The 27389-nt window shown below is 44.8% G+C and overlaps 2 protein-coding genes across 2 annotated transcripts in view; one reads left to right on the top strand and one right to left on the bottom strand.

Annotated features, from left to right (window-relative positions):
- The window catches only part of zap70 (zeta chain of T cell receptor associated protein kinase 70), a 41606-nt gene extending 21148 nt beyond the window's left edge, over positions 1-20458 (bottom strand). The window contains exons 1-2 of the mRNA XM_086268141.1: positions 18684-20458; positions 17671-18108 (exon numbers count right to left, since the gene is read on the bottom strand). Coding sequence (XP_086124267.1) covers positions 17671-17958 — 288 coding nt within the window. The 5' untranslated portion in view covers positions 17959-18108; positions 18684-20458. The remainder of the gene's footprint in view (positions 1-17670; positions 18109-18683) is intronic.
- Positions 505-27389, top strand: part of adamts10 (ADAM metallopeptidase with thrombospondin type 1 motif, 10) — a 56451-nt gene continuing 29566 nt past the window's right edge. The window contains exons 1-9 of the mRNA XM_086268144.1: positions 505-696; positions 16735-16874; positions 16957-17166; positions 21546-21714; positions 22155-22357; positions 23308-23391; positions 24921-25066; positions 26261-26304; positions 26787-26892. Coding sequence (XP_086124270.1) covers positions 594-696; positions 16735-16874; positions 16957-17166; positions 21546-21714; positions 22155-22357; positions 23308-23391; positions 24921-25066; positions 26261-26304; positions 26787-26892 — 1205 coding nt within the window. The 5' untranslated portion in view covers positions 505-593. The remainder of the gene's footprint in view (positions 697-16734; positions 16875-16956; positions 17167-21545; positions 21715-22154; positions 22358-23307; positions 23392-24920; positions 25067-26260; positions 26305-26786; positions 26893-27389) is intronic.

Below are 27389 nucleotides of genomic sequence, written 5' to 3'. Positions count from 1 at the left end.
TTGGGACCTATTGTTATCGCTGGTCACCAGAGTGAAAGACTGGGTACTTACCCTTACTAAAGCCAAGATTGATTATCACAAGGAACAATGGAGGACTGGGCAGTCCTTGAATATGAACTGGGTAGATTTGCCTTGTTAGACTGGGAACTGCATGGGTCATTGGGATCTCATGCTCTCCCTCTGTCTGTGTTTTACTGTGTCTCCCTTGTTCCTCCTTCGTCTTTGAGCCTAAGTTTGTCTTTCCCCACCCTTTCAAACCCTTTCCTGGCCTTCCTCCTGCAGTCACTAAACAGCTTCTCTTCTGCAGGCAAACGGAGAGGGGTGTGAAGCCACCACTGCCGCTGAGCCCCTTGAGAAACCCGTCTAGGTGTTTTCCACTTCTGTGAGGACTTCTTCAGGGTCCATCACCTCTTGCTGACAAAACGCCGAAGACGCTGCTGGCTCTCCGATCTTTTGCAGCCATGGCCCAGCAGAGCGCTGAGCTGTCCCTCTGCTAGGCAACGGGGCATCCGAGAGGGCAGGAGACATGTTGGAACAGAGGCACGGGGACCACTGCACTGAATTTTGTTACTATAGCAACTACTGTAGTAACCATGGAGATGCTATGGAGGACTGGTCTGGTCTGCACTTTCATTGTCGTCATGGTTGCCACCCAGGTCGCAGGAGGTCACAAAGATGAGTTTGCTCAGTCACAAGGTGAGACAACCCATAGCCTGTATATAAAAGATGGATGTGGCCTCGCCTCTGGTCTTGTTTCTAAAAAGTAAAGCCATGAAACCTGCATTCTCTCTATAGGCCAGCAGGGGGCGACTCCTCTGGTTACCGAAAGGGTTCCTATGATGTCGTAAAGGACCTTGAATCCCAAATGTCTGGGCTCAGTAAAATAAAAAAAATAAAAAAGTGCTTTTATTGTTTCAATTGTTAGTTCAAAGATTCGCTATTACAAAGTGATGTTGAATTTCTAAATGATCATCTCATTTAGGGTTAAAAAGTATCCACCTTCATAATGAGACTTCACAAACCAACTGGTGACATCACTGTCTATGTCCATCCTTTATATACAGTGTTTGTACAACAAGGTATATGTATTATTTAAATATCAAAACATTATCATGAAATTCTTTGACTGAGCTGAGAAAGGGTTTGTTCATAAAATGATCCTTTTCCCCCGAATCAGTGTCTGAGATCTGGGTTTGAATTAAACAGGCAATCCTATTTTTTAATAGTGGGAAAGCATCACTGGTTTATTTTCTGTGATCCAGGCTTTTGTGCCACTTTAATGTGTTTTACGGTCGAGGTGCCCACGCTGGGATCTGTTTTTCATTTCAGTTAAACAGAAGAAAAAAGGGGAAACTCTCGCTGCTACCCAAGTTTAGAATAAAATAACTTAAACACCAGTGTTGGGACTAACGCGTTATTAAGTAACGCATTACAGTAACTACGTTATTATTGTGGTAACGAGCACGGTAACTAGTTATTATGCCAAAACCAGGAACGCGTTAGTCGTTACTGGGATTTAGATAGGGTCGTTACTCGTTACTTCGTGTGGTGGCATCGCGGAGCTTCCACAGATTCAGTAACATTAGCAAGTGGTGGAGGCCAGCAGGTGGATGAAGGAAAGGGGACGCAGAAGGAAAAGAGACCCGAGGCGTGGTCCAAGTGTGAACTGAACTTCAGGTAAGAAGTTATGACCTGCAGTCTCTCTGGGTCAGATATAAACCAAGTGTAGGTGGAGTTTATTTTCGTTATTCTGACTTTTTCCGTACTGCGTGCTAGCTAGCATGACGGAGTTTCTATACAGCTGGGTGGTGCTATGAAGTTACTGATGTTGAACTTTATTTTGTTCATAAGTTATTAGAGTTGCCAACCGTCCCGTCTGGTATTCAGAGAAATATTACGCGTTTCTTATTGAAGTGAAAAGGAACAGTTTGTCCCGTAATTCAGCTGCAATGGAAAAGGCACAAAGCTGGAGTTATTCTGTGTTTACGCTGCACAGCTGCCTCTTCTCTCATCCTCTCACCCTCTCTCTCCCGTTTCTACTTCAATCATGAAACTGATCAATAATCAGCTGATCGGCTCTCTTGTTTGTTTATCGCTCACTTTGCTCCGAAAGAGGAAACCAGCGGATGTCGCGCTAAACAACAGCAGCACGTTTAAGCTCGATCAGCTGTTGTTAGAATTTATTTAATATTAATTTCTAGTATCAGCTGATGTTTGCTGGAGCCACAGCTGTAAACCTGCTGGTCATGATATGGTTTGGATATGTGGTGAGAGGGAAACATGAAGATGAAACCAGGAGATGTCCTTACTGAACAGGTGATGGAGAAACAGGTTTACCTTTTAGGTGACATGAATGAGTTGAAGGGAAGTTATGAGCTGTTTCTGAGAGACAAATAACACCAGGATCCTTTTTTAGGTAGCTGACAGCTGGTAACTGTGCAGGGGCGGGTCTAGCAAAGTGTTGCCAGGGGGGCAGGTAGGGCATTAACAGGGAGAGGGGGGCACAAAGAAATACTTTTCTTTCTTATTCTCATTTAAAATGTCTAGCTTTTATTAAATAATTATCTGAATCTTACAACAAACGATTGATAGATTGATGCATATATACCATCAGAACAGTGTACATCACTGTCACAACAGTGTTTATTATCATTCAAAGGCTTTATGAGTTTTCCTATAATGGCGGCCGGTCAGTCAAAATGCCCGGGACGATTTTCTGTCCCAGTCCAGCCATGTATGCAGCTCATCTGCAGTCTGGTGTTACCTACATCTTCCTATTCAGAAGGCAGAATTTCCGAGTTCTGAGTACAATCGAAGCACCACGACTGCAGTTTTTGTGTTGCATGTAAAAGGCGCACATGACGCTGTGACGTAGGCTAGAATCATGGCAGCAGTCAATGACGGTCCAGGCGTGGGATTTCTCTCGTGGAAATATGCACATTATCTTTTCCTTTCTATTGGTAGGTGGCACAGTGCACCGTGGCAAGTAAGCAAGCTAGAAGACTGGCAAAGTTATGGAAGCAACACATTAACAAGAGAATTCTGAGTAAAACCAAAGTTACTTTCCCTAGTAACTAGTTACTTTGAAAGTAACGAGTAACTTGAAGTAACTGAGTTACTTTTGAGAGAAGTAACTAGTAATGTAACTAAGTTACTATTTTAAAGTAACTTACCCAACACTGTTAAACACGATTTGAATATGTCATTAGATGCCTGAAACTATATTTTTGCGTTATTGTATTTGTGTATAATTCAGTATGTGCACACAAGATAAAGTTGGATGGTACGAACTGGCTGTCGCTCCGAGTCCAGGCCTGCAGGTTGGGACCGACTGAGCTTTAACCCAGAACTCAAATCCTGCTGTGCTCTGACACGAGCCCGTCTACTAGAAGTCCTTCTAAAGGCAAAGAATAAAAATCCCTAAGTGTGCGTGTTTCATCACCCAGAACAAGGATATGATTGTGTATTTCCTAAACGTAACCTTTGACCCCCTCATATCCCTCGGTCTCTGATAGTTTGCCACACTGCTTCCCTTAAATAGCCCACCCCATAAACCCTGGCGTGCCATTTTCCCTCAGAGAGTTAGTTTTCCACAGTCACAGGAAGTCAGTTCTTTAAACCTGAACTTAATTACTATTTTTTTTTTATTAACAAGGATTGAATGTCTTTGTGTGATGTGAAAGGAGCTGCCTGCCACAGTAAAACCATACAGGATTATCTACCTTCTTCTGCCCCGGGCCTTCTTAGCTCATAGTTTCGATTTTCTGCTACACACACACACACGTGTGTGTGTGTGTATATATATATATATATATATATATATATATATATATATATATATATATATATATATATATATATATATATATATATATAAAACACCCAGCACGCCCCTGCGGGCGGTTCATCCTTCAAGCTCGGGTCCTCTACCAGAGGCCTGGGAGCTTGAGGGTCCTGCGCAGTATCTTAGCTGTTCCCAGGACTGCGCTCTTCTGGACAGAGATCTCCGATGTTGTTCCTGGGATCTGCTGGAGCCACTCGCCTAGCTTGGGAGTCACCGCACCTAGTGCTCCGATTACCACGGGGACCACCGTTACCTTCACCCTCCACATCCTCTCCAGCTCTTTTCTGAGCCCTTGGTATTTCTCCAGCTTCTCGTGTTCCTTCTTCCTGATATTGCTGTCATTCGGAACCGCTACATCGATCACTACGGCCATCTTCTTCTGTTTGTCTACCACCACTATGTCCGGTTGGTTAGCCACCACCATTTTGTCCGTCTGTATCTGGAAGTCCCACAGGATCTTAGCTCGGTCATTCTCCACCACCCTTGGGGGCATCTCCCATTTTGACCTCGGGACTTCCAGGTTATACTCGGCACAGATGTTCCTGTACACTATGCCGGCCACTTGGTTATGGCGTTCCATGTATGCCTTGCCTGCTAGCATCTTGCACCCTGCTGTTATGTGCTGGATTGTCTCTGGGGCATCTTTACACAGCCTGCACCTGGGGTCTTGCCTGGTGTGATAGACCCCAGCCTCTATGGATCTTGTGCTCAGAGCTTGTTCTTGTGCTGCCATGATTAGTGCCTCTGTGCTGTCTTTCAGTCCAGCTTTGTCCAGCCACTGGTAGGATTTCTGGATATCAGCCACCTCCTCTATCTGCCGGTGGTACATACCGTGCAGGGGCCTGTCCTTCCTGCACGTGGAGTGCCTTTATGTCCGTGGCTTCTATCTCCTCCTTTGGCCAGCCTATTACCCCAGCAGGGTACCTGATCACGGGCAGGGCGTACGTGTTGATGGCCCGGATCTTGTTCTTACCATTCAGCTGACTCCTCAGGACTTGCCTGACCCTCTGCAGGTACTTGGTGGTTGCAGCTTTTCTAGCGGCCTCTTCATGGTTCCCATTCGCCTGTGGGATCCCCAAGTACTTGTAACTGTCCTCTATGTCTGCAATGTTGCCTTCTGGTAGTTCAATCCCCTCAGTTCTGACTACCTTCCCTCTCTTTGTTACCATCCGACTACACTTCTCCAGTCCGAACGACATTCCAATGTCATTGCTGTATAGCCTGGTAGTGTGGATCAGTGAATCGATGTCTCGTTCACTCTTGGCATACAGCTTGATGTCATCCATGTACAGGAGGTGGCTGACAACTGCTCCGTTCTGTAGTCGGTATCCGTAGCCAGTCTTGTTAATGATCTCACTGAGGGGGTTCAGGCCTATGCAGAACAGCAGTGGGGACAGAGCATCTCCTTGGTAGATCCCGCACTTGATGGTGACTTGTGCTATGGGCTTGGAGTTGGCCTCTAGTGTTGTACGCCACATCCCCATTGAGTTCCTGATGAAGGCTCTTAGGGTCCCATTGATCTTGTACAATTCTAGGCATTCCAGTATCCAGCTGTGGGGCATTGAGTCATAGGCCTTCTTGTAATCAATCCAGGCAGTGCACAGGTTGGTCAGTCTGGTCTTGCAGTCTCGGCTGATTGTTCTGTCTACCAGTAGCTGGTGTTTTGCGCCTCTGGTATTCTTGCCAATTCCTTTCTGTGTCCCGCTCATGTATTGACCCATGTGCCTGTTCATCTTAGCCGATATGATGCCTGACAGGAGCTTCCATGTAGTACTGAGGCAGGTTATTGGTCGGTAGTTGGAGGGGACCGGTCCCTTCTTGGGGTCCTTGGGGATCAGGACCGTCCGGCCTTCAGTTAGCCATTCCGGGTGTCTCTCGTTAACTAGCAGCTGGTTCATTTGTGCTGCCAGACGCTCGTGGAGTGCAGTCAGCTTCTTCAGCCAGTAGGCGTGAACCATGTCGGGCCCTGGTGCTGTCCAACTCTTCATACTGGAGACCCTTTCTTGGATATCTGCCACTGTGATGGTTACTGGACCCTGTTCAGGGAGGTCGCTGTGGTCAGCCCTCAAATCCTCTAGCCACTGAGCATTGCCGTTATGGGTTGCATCCTTCTCCCATATGCTCTTCCAGTATTGCTCCGTCTCCAGCCTTGGTGGTGCTGTTCTCTTATTGTTCCCTTGCCACTGAGAGTACACCTTTGCTGGTTCTGTGGAGAACAGCTGGTTTATTCTCCTGCCTTCTATCTCTCTGGTGTACCTCCTCAAGCGGCTGGCCAAGGCTGTGAGTCTTTGCTTGGCAGTTTCCAAGGCCTCAGGTATGGACAGCTTGCTGTATTTCTTAGGCACCTTATTTGTCGCACCTTTCTGCAACTCCGTTAGTTGGCTAACCTCCCTCCATGCTACTTTGATCTTGCCCTCTAGCCTCCTTCTCCATGGAGGGTACTGCCCCATGTCGCTGTTCAACTTGTAGCCAAGCATCTCACTGATCACTGCTGCCGTATTGTAGATCAGCTTGTTAGTGTCGGTAATCGTGGTTGTAGGTATTGTCCGTAGTGCTGCATTAACATCATCTAGCAGACCTTCTGAGGGAACTTCACGTAATCTTGGTAACCGGCTACGCGGGATCCAGGTTTCAAGCTTGGCCATGATCCTATTTTTCAGGTCAGTTCCTCTCGCACTCAACGATCCTTCTCCTATCGCACTTGGGGCTATGTACCCAATCTCGGGTGGGGGTGATGATATCTCCCCCCTGACCTGGCGTCCTGACTCCTCCTTGCCGTAGCATTTGTGTTGTACCTCGTCAATCTCTAGCTGTGAGAGCAGTCCCTTCTTTCGAATGTTGGAACACTGAGCTACTAGTTGTTTCGCCGTCATTGTGGATGTTGGGTATCGAAGAATCCATAGGTCCCTCATCCTATTCATGTAGCCCCTTCCGCCGGGGTTACTTGCATAGTAGCATTCCAACAACGCCCTGTTTTCGTCTCTTGCCCACCGATGCCTTCTTGTTCCAGTAGCCCACTTTTCGTCAGGGTGCCCTGGTTCCTCAACACCTGACGCGGACCTTGTTGATCCGGGCGACGTCCGAGCCGGCATGCCTTCATATTTATCTGTCTCGCTCATGTCTGCGGTAGGCTTGCTTAGCATAGGGGGTCTAGCCTTAGGACCCTTACTGGATACAGACGCCCCAGGCAGGAATCGAACTTGCGATCCTCTGTTCCAAAGGCGTGTAGTCTAACCACTACGCTCTGATGGTTGGTAAGACCTGGCTCACAGCTGATACTCAACTTCATTTAAAATGTGTCGGACAGATTTGAGGTCACGTTGTTCCTGCTTCCCAAATTGTTGCCTCAAAGTTAGAAGTGTCTGTATTTGTGCTCCCAGACTGCACACAGGAGAAGAGAGGCACCGATACGGCCCATCAGAGCTTCTTCATAACTCATATATTTCATACTGAAGAATCACCGCATGTAAAAATCTCTTTGCTTCAAAGAGGCAGCAGGGTTTGGTCTGCAAAACAGTCGTGGTGTAGCTGGCGTGGAGGGTGGGGCACTTTTCCATCAGAGTGCTTCCTTTCACTATTTTCATTTGGCGATAACAGAACTGAGGGTGTATTTATCAGCAAAGACATTTCTGTATGGCACCCAGTCAGGGTGTTCTCTCCTATTAAATATAGCACGCGTGTTTCCACCGACTGTTTCCTCTTTGTTTCGACGTCTCCTGTTCGATTTTTCTGATCCTGAATCAGACGTTGAGTTCCTTCGCACTAGGTCGCTATAGCTTAAACCGCATGGTTGACTAGAAAATCAGGAATAATGTGTTGTCGTATGCTGCGTTTTCTTTCCTTCCTATGAAGCAGAAGTGCATTCTGGGTGCAGTTATTTCATTACCTGCACACACCACACTGCAGCTGTGGTTTCTGTATGAACCTGGAATTCTTGTGCATGAATCTATAGTTGTTGTTTTGGGTTTTTTGCCAGTTATATGCTGTCTTTGTCTAGTTATTTCAAACTTGTGCTTAACTCATCTGAAATCTTGACTTTATGCAAATTATTTTTGGTCATATTTTTTCAATTTTTTTTCTTCCTTTCGTCATTTGAAATCCTGAAGATGTCAGTTATTAGGCATAAAATAGTGTACCGGCCTGAGGAAGTCAGCATTTGTCAGATTTAAAAAATTTTTTTATTACAGTGAGAAACTCTTTCTGTAGCTTACATTAGGCGTAATGTAAAACAGCAGCTTCATGCTGCCAAATAGAGCCGCCTGTGCTTTACTGCAGTCCAACATAATAAACTGTTTCCTAAGCTGTATGTCTTTGTGATGCAAAGACATACGTGTCCCCGTCTTATCATCTGGTAATCTTATCAGCAAGTGATTAACAAGCTGCTTCTGCAAAAATCTCAAACCATCCCTCATTTCTTTATATTTTGCTAGGAAAATGTGAAATACAGGCATGGCGATGCATTAAAACGTGCAAACATACATGGAAATACAGCATGAAAGCAAAAACAGAGTTTGTACTTTACTGTCAGTCAGTATTTGGGACGACCACCTTGGGAAAAGTTTCTTTGTGGAGTCTTCAGGAATATTTCTAGGAGGACATTCAAAGCTCTTCTCTGGCTGCCTTTTGTTCTGTGCTCAGTAAATGCTGACGTCTGGCTTGAGCCGTGACAGAGCCTCCACCGTGTTTTGACCTCGTCTGTGCATATTAACAACCACTCGAAGCATCAGACCCGTGGCTGCTGATTTTCAGTCCAGTTCTTGTGTAATGTGGCACCTGAGCACTTTCAGCTTGTCATATCTATCTAATAGACTCCAGTTTGTGCATGTAAATGGAGAGTCCTCTTCACACACTGAGGTTAATTATGGAGTTCCACAGGGTTCAGTGCTAGGACCAATTCTGTTTACATTATACATGCTTCCCTTAGGCAGCATCATTAGAAGACATAGCATACATTTTCACTGCTATGCCGATGACACCCAGCTCTATCTGTCCATGAAGCCAGATAACACACACCAATGAGTTAAACTGCAGGAATGTCTTAAAGACATAAAGACCTGGATGGCCGCTAACTTTCTGCTTCTTAATTCAGATCAAACTGAGGTTATTGTACTCGGCCCTGAAAATCTTAGAAATATGGTATCTAAGCAGATTCTTACTCTGGATGGCATTACCTTGGCCTCCAGTAACACTGTGAGGAACCTTGGAGTCATTTTTGACCAGGACATGTCCTTCAAAGCACATATTAAACAAATATGTAAGACTGCGTTCTTCCATTTGCGCAACATCTCTAAAGTTAGAAATATCCTGTCTCGGAGTGACGCTGAAAAACTAGTTCATGCATTTATTACTTCCAGGCTGGACGACTATAATTCATTATTATCAGGAAGTCCTAAAAACTCCCTGAAAAGCCTTCAGCTGATCCAAAATGCTGCAGCAAGAGTCCTGACAGGGACTAGAAAGAGAGAGCAGATTTCTCCTGTTTTGGCTTCCTGTTAAATCCAGAATTCAAAATCCTGCTCCTCACATACAAGGTCTTAAATAATCAGGCCCCATCTTATCTTAATGACCTTGTAGTACCATATCACCCTATTAGAGCACTTCGCTCTCGCACTGCAGGCCTACTTGTTGTTCCTAGAGTATTTAAAAGTAGAATGGGAGGCAGAGCCTTCAGTTTTCAGGCCCCTCTTCTGTGGAACCAGCTTCCAGCTTGGATTCAGGAGACAGACACTATCTCTACTTTCAAGATTAGGCTTCAAACTTTCCTTTTTGCTAAAGCATATAGTTAGGGCTGGACCAGGTGACCCTGAATCCTCCCTTAGTTATGCTGCAATAGGCATAGGCTGCCGGGGGATTCCCATGATGCATTGAGTTTTTCCTTTCCAGTCACCTTTCTCACTCACTATGTGTTAATAGACCTCTCTGCATTGAATCATATCTGTTATTAACCTCTGTCTCTCTTCCACAGCATGTCTTTTATCCTGTCTTCCTTTTCTCACCCCAACCGGTCGCAGCAGATGGCCCCGCCCCTCCCTGAGCCTGGTTCTGCCGGAGGTTTCTTCCTGTTAAAAGGGAGTTTTTCCTTCCCACTGTCGCCAAAGTGCTTGCTCATAGGGGGTCATATGATTGTTGGGTTTTTCTCTGTATCTATGAAGCGCCTTGAGGCGACTTTTGTTGTGATTTGGCGCTATATAAATAAAATTGAATTGAATTGAATTGAATTGTCCCCCTTCCTTAAGAACGTCTTCTCGACAGCGATCCTTCCAGTGAAACCTTTTCAGATGAAGAGTAAGGAGCTTGGAAAGAAAAGTGTCTGGACTTCTTTAAGTTGCTTGAAGACGTTTTACTTCTCATCCAAGAAGACTGAGGCTACGTCCACACTAATGCGTTTTCGTTTTCTCTCCGTTTTGGCCTCACGTCCACACTGAGACGGCGTTTTCCTCAAGGAAAAATGCAGCGTTTTGAAAACGCTCTCAAAAACACATACATTTCAAAAAGAAGCTGTCCCGTCGCAGTGTGGACACTCGAAAACGCAGACGATGACGCATTTTAGTCATGTGATGCAGTCATGTAACCAATTATACAGCAGTTGTTTTGTTTGCTCTCAATTTTGACAGCCCTAAAAAAGATTAATATCAGTTTGTACTCCTGATAGTTTTTCTTTAAATTCTTTAATTCTCACTTGCTTTTGCGCAGGACTGGAACGTAAGCGTTTTGGGCCGTTTCAATGTGGACGCACAACTCTGTGAAAACGACTGAAAACGCTGGTGTGGACACGTTTTCAAGTCTATCTGGGCTGGTGTGGACGTAGCCTTAAGCCCTGTGTGAGTGTTCCCCCCAAGTGGGACAGTGGACCCCCTATTGATCCTCTACCCAATCACACGAGCCCAGGTGTGAAAATGGGTGTGGGTCACAATCAGCCAAGGTTTCGGGTGAGCTCAGACGCTCAGATGCTTTTCTTTCCAAGGTCCTTAGACTACGATGACCTGGATAACTGAGGACCTTCACAGACATTTCAGATGAAGTTTTAAGTGAACAGCAGATGGATCACGTGAAGGGCCAGATGCTTCGCTCAGGTCGTTTCAGCGTTTTGCTGACTTTCTGATACTTTTTGTAGATCTTTTTTTTCCGAGGTTTGCTAGTTCTTCTTTTATTCTCCACTTGTGCAGTTTCCTCAAGGACGTGCTGCACATCATGCCGAGACCAGAGATGGGCAGTAACGCGTAATCTGATTACTTTTTTCAAGTAACGAGTAAAGTAAGGGATTACTATTGCAAAAACGGTAATTAGATTACAGTGACAACAGCTGTGTGCAGATCAACAATGGATCATATATCGAGTGCAGAGAGAGTATGAGCGTGCAGCGTTTAAAGCGTGGAAGTACTGACCTTACTTTGAGTTTGATTCCATACAAAGTGACAAAAACATTAGTGTCCGCTGTGCGTGGGAAGAAAACTTCTTTTTACAGCGAAAAAACCCCTAAACTTCCAAACAAGCACCGAGTAGCTACGACGTAATGGGAAACTCACAGAGAAACTCGCGGATTCTTCCACTGACCGCGGCACACCTGCACCAGGGTAAACCTCCGCCTGCCCCACTCCTGCTTTACAGGTGAAAATAGAGCAACAGGACCGCTGAGTCTTTGACTTTATTTATTTTCTGCTGTGTTTTACTTGCATCTATTTGAAAGACTGAGTGTAAACACAAAAAATATTTTATTTTATGTGCTGGAATGTGCAGAAAATAGGTTTAAATGTTAAACTAATTTCTTCCCGTCAGAGAATGTTGCATATAATTAAATGTTTGCTTGATGCATAAAGTTAAAAGATTGAAACTAATAAAACAAGTTTTAAAAAGAGACTTTTCCATTTGATTACATTTTGTATGATGGATTATGCAGAAAAAGTAGAATTGGGCTGAAAGATCTATCGCTTTATCACCTCTTCAGGTTGTAAATCGTGTTTTTAAAAAGTAACTAAGTAACTAAGTAATTAATTACTTTTGAAAATAAGTAATCAGTAAAGTAATGGGATTACTTTTTGGGGGCAGTAATTAGTTACTAATTACTTTTTTCAAGTAACTTGACCAACACTGGCCGAGACATGCCAAATTTTCACCTAATAGGTCGTTGGGAATCACCTCATCGGTGCAAAAATACGATTTTATACCTGTGTTATTTTTCTCATAAGTTCAGCAAAAGAAAGGGAAATAAATCATGTGTTTTTCCACTGAATTGCTAGAAACAAAGTTCCTAAAATACAATTTAAAGGTCATCTGTTGTGTTTGAACACACCATGGGTCCATTTCTTGAGTTAGATGCTGTTTTTATGCTTGAGTGAGTCACAGGTCAGTGATACGTGCATTAAGACACACAAAAACATTCCTCTGAAAAATTTTAAAGACCACAAAGAAATAATAAGAAAGCAAAATATAAAGAAATGAGGCATGACTCAAGACTTTTGTATAGTGCTATTTTTAGAAGCTTTAATACAGCAAATCTAAGACTGCACCTCTAATGGCTCACTAAAGGGTTGATAACTATTTTTGCACTCTTACTTCTCGCTGGCTGTTCTGAGTTCATAGCATCCATAAATGTCTCCTGTAACTGTTTTCACAACAATCCTTTGAAGCTGCCTGTGTTTCGTGTCCCTGTGGGTGTGGGAATGAGGATTTGTTGAGTTCGCCCAAGCTGTAGCTTTAGACTGTAGGTTCATGTGTCTTCTGGTTTTCATTACACTTAATTCTGTGTGAGGTCTCGTTAATTTCTTCTATAGACACAAATTCTATCTGCTTTATTAGTACTTACATTTTCTGTCCAGGAGTTTTTCCTGTGCTTCAAACGTAGGGGAAATACCACCTGCCGGCTTACATGCTGTGCTTTACAAGAACAGGATGGATTTGTTGTGGGAAATCTAATGCTTTTCAGGAAGTTTGGGGGGAAAAATGCCAGTGGGGTGCCTCGATTGCCCACTGTAGGAGAGTCATGGCTAAAAGTAATAATGAGAATAAGAGCTATTTTGGTGAGTAAATAAGAAGTAACGGATGTTGCCGCTGATGCTCACTCTGAGAATTCAGGGTTTCATCTCATTTTCATTTCCAATGCTTCAGCTATAAAGCAGATATTAGGTATGCATCTGTGTGGATTGCAGTATGCTTTTAGGTTTAAGTTCTGTTTTTCCACCGACATTTCCCAGCCACTTCAGTGGGTATATTCCTACTGGGTCGGACGCCGTTTCACCTTCAAAGCTGCTTTAAAACATGGCACAGACCCAACCAGTTGCTGCAAACATTTCTCACAGATTTTGGTCCGTGTCGACATGACGGCATCGCACAGTTGGCGCAGATTTGTTGCCTGCATGTCCACGATGTGACTCTTTGGTTCTACACATACCCAAAGGTGCTGGACTGAGATTAGTGAGTGGATATTCGAGTTACTACTGCCTTACAATCAGCCTTCTTCCCCGTTCTGGTGCTCGGTTGCAATGCACTTACACTGTGTTGCATTTATAAGCTGTTGAACAGGTGTACCCAATGAAGTGGGAGGTAGTGTTGAAGTGTGTCTCCAAATAGTAAGCTTTTGGCACAGTGTCTATGTTGAAATACATCCAGGCAGTTGTTTATCTAAATGAAGGTCTAAGGAGCTTGGAAACAAAGCGACTGGACTTCTTTAAGTTTCTTTCAGCTTTAAGCTTCTATAAGTTACTTAAAGAAGTCCAGTCGCTTTGTTTCCAAGCTCCTAAGACTACCATGACCCGAATGAGTGAGAACCTACACAGGCATATGTACAGTGGGGCAAAAAAGTATTTAGTCAGCCACCGATTGTGCAAGTTCCCCCACTTAAAATGATGACAGAGGTCAGTAATTTGCACCAGAGGTACACTTCAACTGTGAGAGACAGAATGTGAAAAAAAATCCATGAATTCACATGGTAGGATTTGTAAAGAATTTATTCGTAAATCAGGGTGGAAAATAAGTATTTGGTCACCTCAAACAAGGAAAATCTCTGGCTCTCACAGACCTGTAACGTCTTCTGTAAGAAGCTTTTCTGTCCCCCACTCGTTACCTGTATGAATGGCACCTGTTTGAACTCATCATCTGTATAAAAGACACCTGTCCACAGCCTCAAACAGTCAGACTCCAAACTCCGCCATGGCCAAGACCAAAGAGCTTTCGAAGGACACCAGGAAAAGTATTGTAGACCTGCACCAGACTGGGAAGAGTGAATCTACAATAGGCAAGCAGCTTGGTGTGAAAAAATCAACTGTGGGAGCAATCATCAGAAAATGGAAGACATACAAGACCACTGATAATCTCCCTCGATCTGGGGCTCCACGCAAGATCTCATCCCGTGGGGTCAAAATGATCATGAGAACGGTGAGCAAAGATCCCAGAACCACACGGGGGGACCTGGTGAATGACCTGCAGAGAGCTGGGACCAAAGTAACAAAGGTCACCATCAGTAACACACTACAACGGCAGGGAATCAAATCCCGCAGTGCCAGACGTGTTCCGCTGCTGAAGCCAGTGCATGTCCAGGCCCGTCTGAAGTTTGCCAGAGAGCACATGGATGATACAGCAGAGGATTGGGAGAATGTCATGTGGTCAGATGAAACCAAAGTAGAACTTTTTGGTATAAACTCAACTCGTCGTGTTTGGAGGAAGAAGAATACTGAGTTGCATCCCAAGAACACCATACCTACTGTGAAGCATGGGGGTGGAAACATCATGCTATGGGGCTGTTTTTCTGCCAAGGGGACAGGACGACTGATCCGTGTTAAGGACAGAATGAATGGGGCCATGTATCGTGAGATTTTGAGCCAAAACCTCCTTCCATCAGTGAGAACTTTGAAGATGAAACGAGGCTGGGTCTTCCAACATGACAATGATCCAAAACACACCGCCCGGGCAACAAAGGAGTGGCTCCGTAAGAAGCATTTGAAAGTCCTGGAGTGGCCTAGCCAGTCTCCAGACCTCAACCCCATAGAAAATCTGTGGCGGGAGTTGAAAGTCCGTGTTGCTCGGCGACAGCCCCAAAACATCACTGCTCTCGAGAAGATCTGCATGGAGGAATGGGCCAAAATACCAGCTACTGTGTGTGCAAACCTGGTAAAGACCTATAGTAAACGTTTGACCTCTGTTATTGCCAACAAAGGTTATGTTACAAAGTATTGAGTTGTATTTCTGTTATTGACCAAATACTTATTTTCCACCCTGATTTACCAATAAATTCTTTACAAATCCTACCATGTGGATTCATGGATTTTTTTTTTCACATTCTGTCTCTTACAGTTGAAGTGTACCTCTGGTGCAAATTACTGACCTCTGTCATCATTTTAGGTGGGGGAACTTGCACAATCGGTGGCTGACTAAATACTTTTTTGCCCCACTGTAAATGATCAGATCTGTTAAGGAAAAACAGACTTTGACCCAGAATAAGTTTTTATAAAGCTGGTACATGCACTCTTAATGCAATGTTAATGTTGACTACAGTATAAAAAATATATCACTTGACTGTCTGTATTTAATGCACTGTCTGATTGGTTTCAGTAGCAGTATTCAATTTAATTCAGTTTTATTTCTACAGCGCCAAATCACAACAACAAAGTGCTTCTATATTGTGAGGTTGACCCTACAATAAAACGGAGAAAACCCCAAAATCTTGTGACCCCCTATGAGCAGCACTTTGGTGACAGTGGGGAGGAAAAACTCCCTTTTAACAGGAAGAAACCTCCGACAGAACCAGGCTCAGGGAGGGGCGGGGCCATCTGCTGCGACTGGTTGGTGTGAGAGAAGTACTGATATATAAATGAATTACTACTCACAGGGTGTTTTTGGACCGTTTAGCAGCCCAATGAAACAAGACGAGACCCAAACACTATGTAAGCTAAAAATCAGAGTTTACTAGGGAGCTGGATTTTATGGCAGAACATTAATAGACAGACGAAACAAGTTAGTATGACGCTGTGGCTGCAACACATTAGATAATCTTGCAGAGGAATACGGCAAAAAGCGATGTGGTAATGGGGTGCAGGTGTGCAGCTTGGTGTGGAGGTGCGATAATGAGGAAAAGTGGGAACACGCTGTTGGACAGGGAGGAGATGACAGACGAATAGATACCTGAAACATGTTTAGTCTCAATCTAATTTAGACTAAACACGAGGGCTGCGTCCTTTGTGTTGAAAGGGTGTTTTTTGCCGACACGGGGCTGGAAGATTAACCGTGAAATCTGAAATGCAGAAACTGCATTTGTGTTTTGGTTCCCACAGTTCGAAAGGCTCGAACGCCGGTTGTGTTTTGCACTAACGTTCCCATGTCACAAATACACTGCAGCCTCACAAAGTCTGTGTGAACGCAGTGTTTGTGCTGTAATTGCGCTGTTTATTCCAGGCACAGCTATCTGCTGCCTTCAGAGAGATTTTTCCTTTAAGTCTGTACCAGGGAGCTCTGATCTCTGGGTATTTACTCTGTGTGGGAAGGGGCCGCTTCTCCACCAAGCGAGACCAAAGGTTTAAGCTGGGCTCCTTTTGCTAGTGACCCTTCCCCGTTAGTAAGCTGACGCCGGCTGTTTGGAGCTGAGCGAGTTTGGACAATAAATCATTGCCGGCCTCTTGCACAGACAGGAAGTATACAGTTTCAAGGTAACCATGGGAACATCCTTATGGCCTTGTGAAGGAGGGGTACTTGGAGCGGAGGCCAAAAAGTCTGCAAGTTCCTCTTTTCCAACTGGGTTAGTCACTCTATAAAAAAGCCCATTGTGTGATTTAAAATAAGCAGCTCGCAAATCCTCCAGGTTTGTATTTTTTATTAGAGTCACTTGGAAGAAGCTGAATTTTGTCTTTATCTAGTTAAACTCTGGTGTTGATTTTACACTGTCTTTATTTCTCCCCTTCTAGCTGCTTTCCTATCCAGTCTAGGCCAGTATGAGATCGCCATCCCAGTACGTGTAGGACCCAGTGGCGAGATGCTGGACTCAAAAATGACTGAACACCACCAAAGAAGAAGGCGCAGCACTGAAGACAGGCTTCCTGACTCTGTATTATGCTTTTTTATGTAACTTTTTTAAAATTAAAAATACATATATTTATTAATTTCTTGTGCATCTTTCTGTCTATTAGCTCTTCTACCAGCTGTCGACATCCCGGAACAACTTCCTGCTCAACCTGACGCTACAGGGAAGCCTGCTGTCACGGCAGTTCCAGGTGGAGTACTGGAAGAGGGGTCGTTTAGCCTGGAGTCACCCTTACTCTCCTCATTGCCACTATGTGGGACACCTCCAAGACCAACCGCATTCCAGCAAAGTGGCCCTGAGCAACTGTAACGGCCTGGTAAGACTCGACCCTCCCGTTTAAATCCACAGCTCGTACACTGAGTGACGGCAGCAGCAGCAGATCCTGACATCAAAGCGTGACACTTTAGCAAACCTCGAGTCCTCGAGCAGCTCTAAACCTTATCTGAAAGGAAGAATTTATGCTACAAAAGAGACACTTTTCACTTTAAAAGATGACATCATTAATTGTGTCCAGTCCAGCGCTGCTACTGTAGACTTAAAGCTTTTTAAGGTGATTACCAGCAACTTTGTTAGGCGTACCTTTCAAGTGTGGTCCACTTGGTGCAAATATCTAATCAGCCAATCACACGTAAGCATACGATTTGCTGAAATTGTGGTGGAAATATGATTTAAGTGACTTTGAACGTGGCTGTTGGTGACAGACGAGCTGGTCTGAGTATTTCAGAAACTGCTGATCTGCTGGGATTTTCCCGCACAGCCATCCGTTTACAGAGAATGGTCAGAAAAGTTCCAGCGATCTGCATTTTTTGTGAGAAAATACCTCGTTGGGGTCAGTTGTCGATGCTTCATGTTGACCAGAAGGCAACAGCAACTCAAGTAACCGCTCGTTCCAAAGGAGGTATGCAGAAGAGCGTCTCTGATTGTGCATGTTGAAGCAGGCGGGCTGCGGCTGCAGAAGACCACACAGGTTGCCACCCCTGTCAGCTAAGACAGGAAACTGCAGCTGCAGTTCACACAGGCTCACCAGAATGATGATGATGATGATAGCAGACTGGAAAAACGTTGTCTGGTCTGATGAGTCCTGATTACTGCCGCCACATTCAAACATCAGTGTCAGACAGAAACAATACGAATCAGTCCGTCGATAAAAACCTTGTTCATGTCTTTATGGACTTCCACGGTGTTCCCATCTTCTTATGGTGCTTCCAGCAAGATGAGGGGCAACGTCACAAAGCTCAGATCATCTTAAACTGGTTTCCTGAAAATAAAGAAGAGTTCGCTGTACTCAAACGGGCTCCACAGTCACCAGTTTCAATACAATACAACACCTTTGGGATGTGATGGAACAGGACTGATCCGCAGCAGCTGTGTGATGCTATCACATCTGTATGAATTAAAATTTCCAGCACCTTGTTAAATCTGTGGAACAAAGATTTAAGATGTGTCTGAAGCCCTAAAAAAGTAGACGGTGGTGGGGTGGTGTCCAACCCAGTAGTGTAAAGAGTGTAATTAATGAAGTGTCTGGTTAGTTTATAATAATTGTATAAGAAATCCCTGACTATCAGTATTTCCATTCTGAGGATTTATGTTGTGTCATAGTGTAAAGTTGCTTGTGATAGATGGTTGCGAGGAAAAGGCAGTAATAAACTTTATTTAGACTTTTCTACCATTCAGTGGTCCAGTCCACTGCGGGGGCAACCTGCATGTGGCGAATAAAGCTGTTGACTGTTCTAAGTTACTAGAAGGTTTACAGAAAGAAATCAAAGTATATTAAAATCCCAGAGATTGATAAAAACCAATAAAACTAAAGATGGGTAAAAATCAAACACTCACTGTCACGTCTGCGAGGGCGGCGTGAGGAGGATGCGGACCCAAACACAGACAGTGGAGGCGGATCACCTCACTCTCAAAAATGTTTTAGTGCAACTTTGGTAGCTATGAAGCCGCACTTGATGGATTGTTGGAGCATCACGGCTACTGTAGTCAGGAGCCTCGAGGAGGAATCTGGGTCCTAAACTCCATCTCTTCAGGTCCCAAAAACAAACGAACACTGCAGCATCACTGAGAGTTAAAACTGTCTAAATTCTTTCATCTTTAATAAAATGATCAGCGCTGCTGCTTTACCAGGTGTAACAATTAAGTTTAACATCCAGGCATCCATGAAAACAAAATTTAACAGAGTTAGAAGTTAGCAGGAAGTTAGCTCACTAGCTTCCACCTAAACATGATATAGCATGTTCTGACTGAGAGATTTCTGAAAAAAATCAAACGTACAGCTCTGCTATCACTTCCAACATAAATGAAGACAGGAAACTAAACAGTGACGTTTGTAGGGTTACTGAAGTTGGGCTAGCTGGTATATAATGATGTGCTACGTGATCACTAGCTACACAGCTATGTTAGCATAGCATAAACAGTGAAGCTGGAGGATGAACGCTAACTTTTTTCCACTTGATAAAAGTTAACATGAGGGTTCCTGATGGTTAGGGACAAATGCAATCGCATGGCAGGATGCTGTAAACGGACCAAACATCAGTCAGGAGAACAACTGAGATAATCCATCCACAATACGAGGTTAGTCATTAATATAGTGCAACAACATGGGAATAGAGCCGCTGCAGAGAATTCAGCATCAATGAATCAATGGTACAGAAGTGGAGGAAGCAAGAAGAATGAGCTGAGTAAAGTTTGACTTATCTGACTGTTTTGTTTTGATTAATGCGCCTTATTGTCCGATATGCCTTATGTACAAAAAATACGGTAACTAGATGTGGAACACAGGGAAGATGTAGCGACAGAGAACTTCAGGCCTGAGTATACAACACACGGGAGACACAGGGACATAGAGACAAGGGTGATTATACATGAAACATGGGACAAAAGCACAGAGTAAACATGGGAACAGAGACTAAACACTGAGGCAGGAAGGACTAAGACCACTAAGAAGTCAAAGAATATTAAATGAGAATCTGAAACACTCAGTACTGTGACATTCACAGAGGCTTTTTACTTGTAATAAAAGTGTTTCAAGAAGAAAGTCAGAAAATAATTTTTTTTTAAGTGCCATTATGATCTCGGTGGTCAGACTTGTTTCACAGCGTGGAGGCTCTAAGCTTGCTCAACTTTGTTTGCTAGCCAAGACCTGGGTAGTAACCGGCAGTGCCCCATGCACTGATCTAAGTAATTGCCCAGGTGCACAAGGTGATAACAGCTCCTCCACCATTCTCAGGTTTACAGCAAATCAAGACAGCAGTAGTTACTTATATGAGGGTTAACATAGTGTCATGTCCAATAAATTTAATAACTGCAATCTGTTAAACGTCTACCTGTAACCTGCAGTGCGTCGTGCTCTGTAATGCTCGCTTTGATCTCTAGAAAGTGTAAATGACATCTTACAGCTGTCTGACGTGACCCTTAAAAGACACCGGATCCATTTCTCTTTCTTTTGAAGTCACCTCAGCCCTCCACGGCGGACGACTCGCGCACACTCGTCGGCGGGTGAGAGCTCGTTCTCCTCTGCGCCCCGTTTCGTTGGATGAATTCATTCTGCTGTATTCACAGCGCTGTGTATCTGTGTATCCTCTCACTACAAACAGCAGACCCCAAAATAACAGTTGTATACGCAGCTGAGGATTAGACGTGTTCGCAAAGCGTTAATAAGCTGGACACGTAATCACTGTTAGTCAAACCAGCGTGAGCGCATTCACCGGCGAGCGGGCTGTGTGTCCAGAGGACCGTCACTAACTTTATTATGGGATTAAAAGCACTTTGAAAGCTGCCGCCGCCATTCGGGTGAGGAGACTCTCGCTCCGACCAAAGCCAACACATCTGAGCGGAATCAAAGGAAGTGTTAGTGTATCGCTCTCTCTGTCTCGCTCTCTCATTTTCCTCGCTCTCATTCACTCTTTCATGCTCTCATGTGTGCTCGTCTGTGTATGTGTGCACCGCCCAAAGGGCCCAACACAGACGGGACGATCGAGCTGTTTCCTGTGAAGTTTGAAGGTTCGCTAGCGTTGTTCACTTTCACCCAAATAATCTAAAGTGTGCCAAGAAAATACCCTGCGCACCATTAACGCCACCAGCAGGCTGACGGATTGCACCGTACAAGCAGGATGTGGAGGATGCTTGCGTTCGTTTACACTCCACCATCCGATGTTTTTCCAATCTGCTGTCGTCCGATCTCGAGGAGCCGGTGTGATCCGCATCCTCAGATTCCCGGCAGGTGTAGCACCTGTTGTGGTCGTCTGAAGCTGCCGCCCACCTTCTCCAAGGTTCAACGTGCTGCGCCATCATCTCTTCCTGTCAGCTGAAAGCAGTCTGACCGTCTGATCTCTGCTTTTCATCCAGAAAACATTTTCTCTTTTTTAGACCATCCTCAGTAAACCTTAGGGATGGTTGTGACAATAGCAGGAGATCAGCAGTTTCTTAAACAATCCACGTTCAAAGTCACCTAAATCACCTTCAGCAGGTCGTCCTGGTCATGCTTGAGTTGCTGCCGTGTGACTGGCTGATTAGGCGTACCTAATAAAGTGTCCAGTGAGCATATTTTAGGCATAGGTATGTGAGCTTAACTGACTCATCTGTTTTCACTTTTTGAAAAGAGTTTCTCAGGAAAACACTCGCACTGTAAAGTCATCTGTGTGCCGTGATGGCAATCCTCATTTTATTCTATTCTTCAAATCTGTTTCTCTGCAGCAGGGGGTGATTGTTGCTGGGGGAGAGGAGTACCTGATTGAACCCCTTGTCTCACCAGATAACCAAACCGGGACAGAGAGCGAGGAGAGAGCAGAGGGGCGCCCCCATGTGGTTTATAAGCGGTCATCGCTCCGCCATCAGTACAAGGGCCAATCCTGCGGAGTCATTGGTGAGACGAGAGATATTCTGGTCTTTTTTAGTAGCGGCGTTAAGGTCCAGACCGGAGGAGTAAACATCCGCAGGCCAGTCTGTGCACCAGCCAGCAGCAGAAGGCTGCGGCTGTGTCTGCGTTCCCGGTTGTGATTAGGCGTGACCGAGTCTGTGTTACAGGGCGTTTGCTGAAAAAGCACAAGTATGTTTGGAAAGCCGCCGTTTGACAAATATAAGAAAAGAAAGATACTTTGTAAAGTTGCCCTTTAAAATCTGCCCTACGATTACGCAAAGTGTGTCGAGTGTTTCGTCTAATTGCTGTTATTGCTGTAATTATTATTAATCTGTGGTCAAATGATGGGAAAAGCGAGAGAATCTGTTTCCGATACAAAGCTGGATCAACTTGAGCTCTTTTCAACAGCACGCTGTCAAAATGTAAGATTGTGTGATCTGCCTCAGACGAGAAGCCGATGAAGGGCGCGTCGTGGTGGCAGCGGACGCTGAAGACGCCTCCTCATCACGTCGGCCGTGGCCAGCTGCCTCTGAAGCGTTCGGTCAGCCGGGAGCGCTACGTGGAGACGCTGGTAGTAGCTGATAAGATGATGGTGGGTTATCACGGCCGCAGGGACATCGAGCAATACATCCTGGCAGTCATGAATATTGTAAGTTTCACAACGCAAAAGCTTTCCTCTTCCTCTAATGAAAAAAGAAAAAAAACCAGCTTTCAGCGACTGACTGTCACATGGCTGTGATTTGGTGGCCTGGCGTCTTTCGAAGCAAAGAAGGAAATGTTATTCAGCTGATTAAAGGCGAGCTGGAAAGAACAGGGTCGTCTTCACTGACAGAAATAAGTCTCCAAGGCCGAGTCAGGCTTACGGGGGATGTATTATTAATGTTTATAGACAGAAAGAAAGAAAAACAAATGCGTAGCTGTTGCCTGATTTCTCCTCGGGGAGGCCACATGTTTTAGTCAGTGAGGCTTTCGTACGTGCAGTTAATCACTGGAAAACCGTACGCACGCGGGAAGGAATCGCTCTTGGTTCTTTAATACAGATTTGCTCTAAAAATAGTCCAGTTTCTTTTGGTTATACATTAAAGTCACTTAGCTGCATTCTTTTTGCTCTGGCTGCACAAATTATTCCCGACTTTCCAGGGTGATGATTTGGAAGGTCAGTGCTTAAGCTGTTGTACACGGAGAACACATTAGTGCTGCGTTTAATGTGAACGCCTAGCTAGAAAATGAAGACACAAGCATATAAGTGTATGGCTCTGGTCTGTTTAGATACAAAGCTCTCCTCTCCAGTGCAGTATGCTCTGACTTTCAAACCACCATATGGATGAAACCCTGGTTAAAATAAAAGCACCTGTTTATGCAGTCAGAGCGGCGGGATCTGTATTTGTATTCATCAAAGTCCCGTTTTCTCTCGTCCCCAGTGTGTTTTTTTGTTTCTTTTTTTCGTTTGGGCTCCAGCGGGGAGAAATGACGGGAAAACATGTCTGTCATCTACAGAACATACGCTAACGATTGCCAGGAAAAAGCCCGCCGCGGTGTGCTCGGCTGTTCTATCAGCCGTTTTTAAGACTGGTCTTTTCTTGTTTCCCTGGAGGTCAGGTTGCCAAACTGTTCCAGGATTCTAGCCTGGGGAATGCAGTCAACATCGTGGTGACGCGACTCATCCTGCTCATGGAAGACCAGGTAAGGTGCATGAATTACTGCTAATACTAATGCTTTGGTCCTACTCTTTCCACAGTGTGTCTTTTGTCCCGCCCCTCCCTGAGCCTGTCTCTGTCGGAGGTTTCTTCCTGTTAAAAGGGAGTTTTTCCTTCCCACTGTCGCCAACGTGCTTGCTCATAGGGGGTTTCTCTCTAATACTGTGTGGTCTTTACCTACAGGTAAAGTGCCTTGAGGTGATTTTGGCACTATATAAGTAAAACTTACTGTGACAGAATATACATAACTAACGGCTTTTATGATCCACTGGCAGCATGTGGTTTTTTGGTGCACTCAAAGGTTTAGTGGATTCTAGGCAGATAAACTTGAATTGATTGGCACCGAGCACATTTTCCCCCACTGATTATTTGAATCAATTAACTTTTGATTTGATATATTTCAGTTACATTTTACAAATTATTGCTTTGTGTGTACATCCATTAAAAAAAATACGATTGTAATAAGGGAAGAATGATCGACCTTTTCATCTAGGAGCACAATCAGGGGTAGAGTCACATGTTGAACAAGAGAAGGTGAACACAGAAGACGCACTCATGCTAGCATTTAGCTCAAGCCGCTGCCGATAATATGGCTGCAGACTCCTTTTCACGTGTATTATAACGCCAGCGAGTGACTGCAGGTCAGAAAAGATGCAGCTGCCGGAGACAGTCCACACCTGACCGCAGGGCAGGAGTTTAGCTCATAAAAAAGTGCATGACCTTACCAGCACAGCTCAGCAGACGACTGTGCCATGTGACTCTGTAGTAAATGACCTTATTAGCCTGCCATTAACAGCATGCGGTGAGACGTGTACCCGGCTCCGTTTTAAGGTTAACCTTGTAGCACTTTGACAGATGAATCATGCTGAATTAAAGGGGAATTACGGCGCTGCTTTGAGGTTTCCTCTGTGGCCGTCTTATTAGGGAACATTTATGATTCATGCTTTTCATAGTGCCTCAAAATTAGAGCCCGTAATTTAGTGCCAGGATATGTTCGTTATCTCACATGGTAGTGAAGTAAATGTTAGGGTCATTAGCGGTAGGCGAGTATTAGTGTTGTTATTCTTACTCCGTGGACCGTTGAGGTCGGGGCGGGATCGAGAGTGTTCTGTGCAAGCGCTCCTGCTGCCGTTTTCCAGGTCTGAATAGGCAAGCTGCCCCTGGAAAGGAAAATGAGGACAGCAGTAGGGCCAGAAATGAGGGACTGTGGGATAAGACAATTACTAGTTATGTCACCGCACACATTCCTGGGTTACGAGTTCTTGCCAGCTGTGGCCAGCAGAGCACTCCCTCCGCGCTTCTACATATCTTTTACAGGATTGAGGGACTAAGATGCAATGCTGCGGTGGAAAAATGCCTCAATCGCTGCAATAAAGGAAGACGGGGTTATTATAGCATTGTTGTAATTGTTGTTGATGTTGGAATAACTTCACATTAAGTATCTTTCGTTCATTCCTGAAGCTGATTGTTTTGTGTTTAAACAAAGGAAGTGCTTCTGTTGTCTGTCCCCACCAGCCCACACTGGAGATCAACCATCATGCGGGGAAGTCTTTAGACAGCTTCTGCAAGTGGCAGAAAACCATCCAGCACCGCAGCAGCTACGGGAACGCCATACCTGACAACGGCATTGCTCATCACGACACCGCCGTGCTCATCACCAGGTCGGAAACCTCGAAAAGAAAAACCTGTCCTGCGGGAATGTCCGCTTGTGACCCTCGTAGGAACAAATAACCTCAATTAAGAGTCAACAGAATCAGTCATGTGTTGAAAACTAAATATAGTAAGGTTGGCCCAGCCAGTAAGACCTGACCAGGAGAGCTGGGCTGTCCAGTTCAGGCGCCACACAGTTCAGCACCTGATCAGACAGTGACACCGAGATGATCCGCCTCCTCCTCCGAGTTCACTGGATCTCATGGATGGATTTAATGTGCTATCAAGTCCTGACAGGCTGAATTTGACGCGGCTCCCTCGATTAACTCGTCTTAAACGACAGCATGTAGTCCGAGTGTTGCCCGACACTGAAGATTGTTTTTAACTTCTCTTCATTCCACTTTTCCTGAACCGGTGTTTTGGCATCGCTCCGCTTAAGGGATGGGGGAAATTTATACAGTATAGCTTTTTGCAAACTGATACAGACTCTGTGCAAGTCAACATTTATGGCAGGCATGAGTGTTCGTATGCTTACAATCTCATTTTTGCAGCCCCCAAAAAAGGGAGATAAAACAAATACTGACATAGTTTAACTTTGGGGGGGAAAAGGTGATGAATCATAGTTTACGTTATTTGAATACTCGCATTTAATGCACAAAATGCAGACACCAGTGGCAGATGCATGTTAAGTAAAAACAAAAAAAACACTGGTGCTATTGACTCAGGAATGTGCAACAGTGAACAGCACGGCCACGGTTTGGTCAGAGTCATCTGAACGCACTTGTGCTCGGGCAGCGCTGCCACAAATACTTTCCTATTCTGTGCAAAAGAATGTGCCACGAACTCGAGCTGCGGGAGGTTAGCGTTGGCGAGGGGAGGTGGGGCGTGAAAGCAGATAAATGTCACAACTTTTTTGAGATGCGGTCTTGGTGGCGGCTTGGTGAGAACAGCTCGGTTTTACAGCAGCATTTATCAAGCGGGGATGGAAGCTGTTCAGACGCGATGACACCGCAGTGACCGTCCGCGGTTTCCGCCTATTGTTCTTTTAAAACTTTATCCGTCTGCTGTCGCTACTGTGTGCATGTGTGACTACGCTGCGTGTCCAAGTGTGTTCACATGTATCTTAAGCAGCAGCTGATGCAGTTTCTGCACCTTGTTGTGTACGACTGTCAAACCTCCTTTTTGTTTTTCCTCACGTCTTGCAGGTATGACATCTGCATCCAAAAAAACAAGCCCTGTGAAACTCTAGGTAACCTTCCATCACACGTGACCACAAACTTCCATATTTCTGATCCCGCTGACTCTTTCTCCTAGCCCTGACCGTCACAGCTTCATGCTTCCTCCCAACCGTAACCATAAACGTAACCCTACACCTTCTTCCATCCTTAACTCTGAAATCAGTTACTCATCTGAGAATAATTTCAAGGGTCCCACCCAGTGTGCTCTTACTTTCCAAAGAGTTGCAGGTTTGACGTTAAAAAAAGTGTGCATGCATGTTTAAAGTTCTTACATGCTCAAGAAGGTGCGATGCAAATGATGTGCATCTGTGTACTTTTACACTCTGCATGTTTACTGATAACAACGCACGCTTTACTAAAAGCAGAGTTGGCAAAATAGTGAGCTGCGGCTGCTGGGAACATCATCCTTTCTCTCAGTTGGGATTCTCATTCGGTTCGTGTGCTTGCTTCAGAGTAGAGTTGTTTTTTATATTCATAGAGTGCATTTCTGCAGGTCTGGCTCCGGTAGGAGGGATGTGTGAGCCAGAGAGGAGCTGCAGCATCAACGAGGACATCGGCCTGGGGACGGCCTTCACTATCGCCCATGAGATTGGACACACGTGAGTAACAAACGCACGCACGCTCTCATTTTTAATTTCCTGGACACATTTGCAGATGTTGCACAAAAAAAAGAGACTTCTGTTTGATATCATCTCATCGCTGTGCAACATCGTTTACTTGTATTTCTAATATAATTACTCTGGCTCGATAAAAATCTGTCGAATGATAGGAAAATCCCGCAAGTTTGTGAATTCCAGGACAAATTCATCTTCGCCACAGAGGCAGGAGCGTTGCAGAGCTCGAGGTGTCAGACAGCAGAAGAATTACAAATATTCCTTCAGTTTCGATGCTGCTGGCCACAGACGGCAGCGTCGTTTCCAGAATATACGGCCTTTGCAAATATTAAACCGGCTGCCAACTCGATGAGTAGATCCATCGCAGCTGTCCGTGAAACAAGACTTAAACATGGGTTTGAAGCTGTCTGGGATTTAAAGGAATTGATTTATAGCGATGCTGAAATGTCTTTCAACCACCATCCCACGAAAATGCCGTATAA

Source organism: Aulonocara sp. 'chitande type north' Nkhata Bay, linkage group LG17 (assembly GCF_057382095.1).
Source record: "Aulonocara sp. 'chitande type north' Nkhata Bay isolate Kocher_YH1m ecotype deep benthic linkage group LG17, A_spYH_male_GT1.1, whole genome shotgun sequence".
Taxonomy (NCBI): Eukaryota; Metazoa; Chordata; class Actinopteri; order Cichliformes; family Cichlidae; genus Aulonocara; species Aulonocara sp. 'chitande type north' Nkhata Bay.
Note: the sequence above shows the minus strand (reverse complement) of the source record. Positions and strands in the feature narration are given on the sequence as shown.